At 38.2% G+C, this 8,286-nt stretch overlaps 2 protein-coding genes across 8 annotated transcripts; one reads left to right on the top strand and one right to left on the bottom strand.

Annotated features, from left to right (window-relative positions):
- Positions 1–780: 780 nt before the first annotated feature.
- Positions 781–5,503, bottom strand: LOC144566755 (electron carrier/ protein disulfide oxidoreductase). Of its 7 annotated transcripts, none has more exons than XM_078316775.1 (8): positions 5,313–5,424; positions 5,138–5,209; positions 3,652–4,794; positions 3,395–3,450; positions 3,071–3,304; positions 2,023–2,314; positions 1,159–1,355; positions 781–1,071 (listed from the first exon to the last, which is right to left on the bottom strand). In XM_078316775.1, exons 3-8 carry the CDS (start codon positions 4,729–4,731, stop codon positions 918–920), a joined length of 2,013 nt encoding a protein of 670 aa, XP_078172901.1. In that variant the 5' UTR covers positions 4,732–4,794; positions 5,138–5,209; positions 5,313–5,424; the 3' UTR covers positions 781–917. The 7 variants fall into 7 exon arrangements, with proteins under 7 accessions (XP_078172901.1, XP_078172903.1, XP_078172899.1 ...); XM_078316777.1 differs by having other exon boundaries at positions 3,652–4,781; XM_078316773.1 differs by lacking the exon at positions 5,138–5,209 and having other exon boundaries at positions 5,313–5,503.
- A 641-nt stretch (positions 5,504–6,144) lies between these two features.
- Positions 6,145–8,270, top strand: LOC144566590 (uncharacterized). Its single transcript, XM_078316640.1, has 2 exons — positions 6,145–6,320; positions 6,498–8,270. The coding sequence occupies exon 2, from the start codon at positions 6,513–6,515 to the stop codon at positions 8,268–8,270; it is 1,758 nt and encodes a 585-aa protein (XP_078172766.1). The 5' UTR covers positions 6,145–6,320; positions 6,498–6,512.
- Positions 8,271–8,286: the final 16 nt, after the last annotated feature.

The following is an 8,286-nucleotide window of genomic DNA, read 5'->3' as shown; positions in this document are numbered from 1 at the left end:
CAACGAGTATTTATATTTTATAGTGCTTGGATTGCCTCATGGCTTGCGTCAGTGGAAAAATGCCAATTTGCCCCTTTAAAACGGGTGTAACGTGTAAAGCAACATGTAAAAATATTTTTAATTTATTAAAAAAATGCCAATTGTCACGCGTGACGACTTGAGAATGTCATTTTCGATACAGACAAGAGAAATAGATTGATCCACACAAATTTATTATTGTTTTTTGTTATATAATTTGATTTTGTAAATGTTCTCCTTTTATCTTATCTTGTCAGGCAAGTCAAGAGGCTGCTGTTTTGTTACCAGAAATTAATTTGTTGATTCATTCTCAAAAAGTCTGAAAAGAATAAAAAAATATTCGTTACATGTTGCACCTACCTCTAATTAGCTTATGTTCTGTATGGAAAACTCGCAATTATCTCGCTGGATCATGACTCCACTTGCCATTAGCATATTCAAGCTTCACTAAACTCATTCAGTGTTTGCTCGATTGTTTTGTTTTGTTATATATTTTGTAGTCGGGAAATGTAAATTTTATATATTGATTTGTTTAAGGTCGAGGTACTGAAAAATCAACAGTTGTCATCATTAATTCAGTGCACTAGTTTTTCTACCTCATGATTTTGGATCTTGGAGAAAAGGATTTCATGTTTTGCAATTTTTCAACATCCATATTTAACAAAATTAACAACTCCTACTGATCATGTAATAAGTTTTGGATTTTGAAACTAACAACCCCTAAAATACAATTGCAACTTGTGCAGATGGTGGTATATCATATATTCTGCATAGTGAATTTTATTTCAACTTAATATTGTAACAAAAGCTGAATTGCAACTTTAAAAAATAAATCCAAATGTACGCACAGAGAAATATGGATATGTTGTCTATAAGATAAAAACCTCTGGATGAAAATTTCAGATGTTTAGACTCCAGTCATAAGGCTGATAGGTTACTTTGAGATGACTGTTTGCAAGTAACTCCAGCAGCTCGGCTGACTTAGGGGTCTCCATATAATTCGCTGCATGTTTTAGCACCTCAGTTTCATTCTTTCCAAAATCCACGCTGTACCTAAAATACACACAAAACAGGACATATCCATAAGCAAGATGTATCCTACTGGAGGCAACAAAGCAGTAAAATTTCCAAACTACTTACCAATGCAAAATCTTGTTAGCTGATGCGGCCTTGGATTTCGCATCAATAATCAACCCCCCATTCCTTATAAAATCTCTTGCAGCTTCCATCAGTTCCTTGTCAATGTTTCCAGGTGAGTAGCATCTGAGTGCCGGACCCGATCGAGTCCCATTTACCAAAGCAAAGTGGACTAGCGGTTCAGGGTACGGGAGCGAGACCTGCCAATAAAAAATAATATATACAAATTTAAATGAACGAATACATTCTAATGAAAAGACATAAGAATATTCCCTGCTCTTTCTTTTAAATAACTCTTCTACCCTTCCTCATAAGTTTATTAACAGTTCAAAAGCCCGATTTTGCCCACATTTTTCTCCAGAGATAGCAATAATTTGCAGCATAGAGTTAACAGGGAATGAGCATCCCCTCAGGTACCATATCTACCTGACTTAATCCAGCCGAGCGAGTTTAGATGCATGTGGGTCTTTGAGATTCGTGCCAGATTAAAATAAACGGTCCAGATCAGGTCAGGTACCTGACTTCTCTTTTAAGATTCTTTCTTGTAATTTTTCTATTGTTTTAATGAAATAGATAGTAGGCAATTTGCCTGCTAATTTACAAAAATAATAATAATAATAATATTCCAAAGTTGCTTTTGCTTCCTCTACATGTCCACAAACAAATTCCCATGGATACATTGGTTGTTGATCTCTTTTTATCACACCAGGGTTAATAAGGTACACAAGAAAAGCAGTTGACATTCACCCTTCAAAACCAATAATGGAAAGAGGCGTAATGAATATCTTGAAGTTGCATGCAGTAAAAGAAAAATTGGACACAGACACTTTTGCCCTTTTGTAAGGATAGAGGAAAAGCAGATGTTACCTTGGATCTCTTATCTCTTGGTGCAAAAGGCTTGGTGAGGCTATAAGGTGGCCTCTGGTTGCTCCTTAAAATGCCATTGTGGATGGCAGAGAGTGAATATGGGAACCCACCAATTACGTACTTAAAATCACCAAACAATTTTCTCCTCTCCATCGCTTTGATAGGTGGGCCCCATGACAGTATTGCATGAATAGCCATCATATTATATAAATTGATAAAAAACGCTAGACTCTCCTCCCGTGATATTTCCTCCAAATCCACTCTCTGTAGCTCCTCTATTATTCTTACATACCTGTAAAAAATGCAACTCTAGTGAGCTTATAGAAATGGCATATTTCATAAAAAGAGAACCCAATATTACTACTTAATGTGTTCACAAAATAACCAATTTCCAGGGGAACAATAGGCTCTTATAGAATGAAGCTATGGTAATATGCATATTACGGATTGACCTGTGCTATGGATCCATATCTTCATTTTCAAAGTTCAAACAGTCTATCCGAACTATCAAAAACATGATGTCCATATGAAAATATACTTGGAGACCAAATTGTACATTTTTCAGAAGTTTTTTCCTATTTTTTTGATAGGTAGAAAATGACTTGATCTAAAAATTCTGAACAATCTGAAAACAATAATTTACCTATCTAAAAAGAGCAAAAAAATTCAAAAAAATATAAATTTTCATCTCCATTCATACGGAGATCATGTTTAAAGGTTCAGATCAACTGTTCAAACTTTGAAAATAAAAATATAGAACGGGTCGATTCGTAATATGCATATTAGCATAGCCTCACTCATTCTTTTGTCTCTAAATTGTTTTTTTCTTTTCTCGGCACATTCTCCCCCTCAACTCGATCTCCACAAAAGCTTTGTTTACATCAAAACTCTTGTTAAGTGCTGTCGGGGTTCTAGAGTAATTAAATAAATAATGTTATAGAATGTTATAGCACTGTCTATGTTAGCAATGCTTCAATTAGCGAATACTAGAATCACAAGTGCTTGTTGGTAAATTTCATAAAAATTAAATTTTGTCTGATTTTCTAACCTTTTAAACTCCTCAGAGCCATAAATGCTCCTGTAGTCAACATGTCGCCCATCCTCTGACACATAGGCCTCAAAAACAGCACGTGATAAAAGTTGTAATCTCGAGGCTATCTCAACAATAGGCTTTGGTAAGACATCAAGAGTTCCCTTAGGAATGTTATAGCACTGAGACATGACAACTGGGTCATGCTCCAGGAAACGATATAGGTGGTTTCCATCTTCAAATATGTTCTCACTATAATTTTGAAAAATAATACTTCATCAGAAAAATAATAGGATTTAAAATAAGATACTTTTTAAAGGTAGGAAAGAGATATGTACGTACTCCAGCACGTGACGAAAAAAGTAGTTGATTGCCAGCTTCCTACCAAACTCAACAGCCTGAGTAAAACAAATTGCTGGATTATTTAAGAAGGCGTTATTGAATATATATAAAATAACTTTTCCTTTTATCATGTTGCCATTTTTAGAATATTAACAGTGAGATTACGTATACGTGATATGTAAGATAAATTAGATAATCCAAGATAACTATATTAAGAGAAAGAAATAATAACTATAATCTTAAAAACTGAAAATCACCTCTTCTCGTTCGAAATACTGATCCTCTGACAAGAAATCCACAGCCTCTGACCCAAGAAAGCAATTGCTAAATCTTCTCATCTTATAGTACCTATCTTTGGGCTTTACTACCTCTTTCATTTTTCTGACGATTGGTGCCAGCTCATCAAGCTTGCCACTTGCTGACTCATCATCTTCTCCCGGCAAAGGTGGCAAGGGAGAAGATGCTGCTGCTTCAACATTCATAATTTCATTAATTTTGTTATCAAGCAAACCTGATGCCTCCATATCAGACAACTCCTTTAGACCACCAATTAATACATCATTAAAATAAACCCTCGGAACCACATAAGACCCGTATTTCTTTTCAAGCTCCAGTTTCCGGCTTGGAAAGACATCAATATTGATCTCCACAAAACTAAGTCTTTTCTCACGCATAAACGACCTGACGGTTTTGCACTCCTGGCACCCCAGTTGAGTGTAAATTACAATTCTACCCTTCATGGCAGGCACGTCAACCAAACTTTCATTTTGGGTTTGCTCAGTTAGCACATCACGCCCGATCTTTAGAAAGCTGAGAGGATTCCACATGGACCTTTCATCGGGTTTTAGATTTACCTCTTTCAGTTCAGATTCTGTTACCTCCATTTTATCAGCTTCACTTTTTTCATCCATGCGAGGTGAGTCTCCTTCTTCCTCCTTTTTGCTAGATAAACGGCGAATAAATGTTGACACCACAACTGTTCCCTTTTCCTTTACAAAATTCTTTAAGGCAACTGCTTTGTCAGGCCAGACAGACGAGGCTTGTGTATCTAACTCTAGGGTTTCAGTTCCATCAAAAACCGGTTCAACAAGTTTCTCTTCGGGAAGGAATTCCTCAAAATTTTCATTTTCTCTAACTTGCGCATCACAGACCTTGTCTAGAGCTTCTTCCTTGTCACTGTGCTTTGGTGCATCAGCTTCAGGTAATTCGCTAATTTTTAGACTTTCAACTTTGATCGAAAGGCTCTCCACTTCTTTTTCTCGTGAAATAGAGGATGCATCAGATGAAATATGTGAAATCAGTTCATTTTTCTCTTCATAACCATCAGTGCTTGCCATAACTTTGTTTAAGGTGCAATCGAATAGTGTCAGGATTTGTTTCTACGGGCCTGTAAGAAGACACTGGAATAAAAAAGAATAAAGGAATACCGTTATTTCCATCTTACCAAAAATAAAAAATGAGAATTTTTAGACAGAAAATTATATATTCCAAATTCAAACAGTCTCAGAAGTATCAATAACAAAAAAGTATGAAGCTGGCATAAACTATAAGTCTACAAATATAGCATATGTCCCAAAAAGAAGAAAACGTAATAACTGACGTACTTCTTTTTTATGAATCACACCGGTTAGAAACATTGACCCAGTTAAACCAAGTTGTGAATCGCACCAAGCAAACCAATTTCACTTTTTTAATCAGAATTCGTCTAACATTACAGCCAAATCCACAAAATTACCTACGTACCAATGCAAACAGTGGCTAGCAGTATCTCAAAGAGGGAAAACAAGAAACCACGATGAAATCAACCTTGAAATCCTAGAGGTCATTGATTCGAATAGAAATGACTAGCAATGCTACTAGATTCCTCACAAAAGGAGACAAATTAAAAAATAGAAACTTAAAATTAGAGAAATCTTACACCGTCAGGAACTAAACGATGCTGATCGCACTTCGAATTTCCTTAGAAGTAATGTAAAATGGAGAATAATTGCATATTCGAATGTAGATAGCGAGAGAGAGAGAGAGAGAGGATCTAACCCTTTAAAAGCGATATAAATCGACAGAGAAAGATAGCAGGAAAAAAAAGGATCTTGGTCCGAAAGCGGGAACGGCGGGAGAGAGAAACTATAGATACTAAATACTAAATCCACAGTATCGTTAGTTGTACTGGTTACAATTACTGAAATACACGTAAATGATTATGTGTAAGCATATTAGTAGTTCATTCTTCAACTTCTGTCTCTTATCTTACCACATTATGACACGCTTTCTTTTCGTAAAATACCGTATAGATCGTAACTGTACTGATAACTAGATACGCACGAAGGACAAACTATTGATATTACGAATAAATATTGGTTGCTCCTGTTGCATGGGTCAATTATGCGACTCTGGACGCCAAGAGAAGTCTAAGAGGCCCAGGTTCAGTGACATGGTGTATTTCCAAAATGTACTCTTGCAGTAGCTAACAGATAGGGTTCTCGGATCCCCTTCAATCACAGCTACACGTGGTACATGAATAATCTGTTTAATTCGCACCAATCGGGGCGTCTGATGTTTTTAATTAGCGAAATATTTATTCTTCTGGAAGGATTGCAGTGGATCCTGGAACGGATCGGATTTGACCGGCCATTTTTATTAATACCCAAAAAAAAAAACATTTTTACAATAATAACCTGACAATTTTTTTTTTTTTAAATCTGACCAGACCGCCGGTAATTGGGGCGGTCCGATTCCATACCAGACCGCCAGGACCCTGGGCGGTCCAGTAGGGACCAGACCGCCGGTAATTGGGGCGGTCCACTATGCTGCCATATAGCAGCTCTGTCTGCTGTCTCTCTAGCACAGTATCATTTATTAAACCACAGAGAAGAAAGAGAGAGCGATTTTGAAGCGATTTTAAGCGATTTAGAGGCGATTGCTACAGGTATATTATTTTTTATTTAATTATTTTATGTTTAATTTTTAATTAATAATTATTATACCCGCAGTCTGTAAAAACTATAAATTAGGCTTTAAGTAATATTATAATTAACTTTTAAATTCCAAAAAATAATGAATCTATTATACTGTAATTCTTATGAATGTTTTTTTTTAAATGTAGTTTGTTAAGGACAAAATGCTGGTTGCACTGTACGTGGGCGGTAGGCTAATTAAGGGTGCAGATGGCGTGTATTACTCGAAAGATGCCTCATTCGGCTTGCAGGTTAATGAAAGAACCACATTTATTGAACTTAAGCAACTAGTATATGAAAAGACTGGTGTGAACCCCGACCGGTATGAATTAGAATTGGCTACCCGAATTGACACACAACGGGCTGGGGCGGGTAGACCTTACTTTGTGAGTTTTCCTATAACAGATGAGGAGTTGTGGAAGGCTGTGTACCAACAATTTGAGTCTAGGGGGGTCGCTATGATAGACTTATATTCCAGGAGGGTTCCCCAGGCCGGGGCTAGACCTTTTAGTGCGGCTGGGGCTGGACCTTCTAGGGCTCCCCCTGCTGGACCTTCAGGTTATGACAATTCGGCTTATGACAGCCAGGGGTACCACCACTCCCCTCATGACAGCCAGGGGTACCACCACTCCCCTCATGACAGTCAGGGGTACCACCACTCCCCTCATGACAACCAGGGGTACCACAGTCCCTGTTATGACAACCCGGGGTACCATAACTCCCGTGAGTTTACTGAAGTTGTACCACCACCACCACCACCGCCCAGACAGACACCCATAATCCCTACATTTCCAGCTATACCAGAGTCATTACCGATACAGTTATCCGTTAATCCAAATGATACTAATATTGATGTTGATGCTATTGATGCCATACCGGAAAGAGAAATGGAAACCGGAGATGAATACCAAGGAATTTGGGAATCTGATGACTTATCAGATGGTGATGCAAATGTACCAGGTTTGTCCAGGGAAGAAAAATTCCCAATCAGGGGTCGAGGGAATAGGCATCCTGTCGCCACATTCAACGATACCACAGCTTTTGAAGAGGCTGACATTAGTTTCTTTGGTCCTCGTGTTGTATACAATCGTGAACTTGCCCCAGGGCAAGTCTATACCAACATAGATGAACTTGTAAAGAAAATCTATGAGACTCACGTTCACGGCAACTGGGAATGTATATTAGAAAAAAGAGAATCAAAAAGATTGGTTGTGATATGCAAAAATGCCCCTCGTTGTGAGTTTCGCCTTTATGCAACCCCTGCGGGTTCGGGGGAAGCATGGATAATTAAAAAGTGTGAACCACCTCATACATGCAAGTCTGCGTCCACAAGGACAGACCATTCAAACCTGACAGCATCACTAATTGCCGATGCAATTGAGGCAGACATTAAGTTGGACCCATCGATGAGCATCAAGGCGGTGGCTATGGCCGTCAGACACAAATACATACATGTAATCCCAAAATATAACAGGTTGTGGAGAGGTCGTGAACTTGCGATTTGCAGAATATTCGGTAGTTGGAAGGATTCATACAACTATCTGACACCATTGCTCCAGGCTATGGCAAGTACAAATCCCGGCACTGTATTTCAGCGGTGGCATGGCCCCATTTATGATAAGAATGGAGTACTAATAGAGGGAGTTCAACAATTCAAGGGCATTGCATGGGCTTTTGGTCCTTGTATCCAAGCTGTGCCATTCATCAGACCCGTTATCAGCATTGATGCATGCTTCATGTCTGGCCGTTACGAGGGGAGGCTACTGATAGCATGTGCATATGATGCTGAGAACCAGCTGTTGCCTTTGGCGTTTGCAATTGTTCGGAAAGAGGATGGTGAGAACTGGGGATTCTTTATGCAATTTTTAAGAAGACGGGTGGTTGGGCCAACAAAGTTTTTCTCTGACCACCAACGGCTCTGAATCGCTGACCACCAGC

Source organism: Carex rostrata, chromosome 15, assembly GCF_964058835.1.
Source record: "Carex rostrata chromosome 15, lpCarRost1.2, whole genome shotgun sequence".
Lineage (NCBI taxonomy): Eukaryota > Viridiplantae > Streptophyta > Magnoliopsida > Poales > Cyperaceae > Carex > Carex rostrata.
Note: the sequence above shows the minus strand (reverse complement) of the source record. Positions and strands in the feature narration are given on the sequence as shown.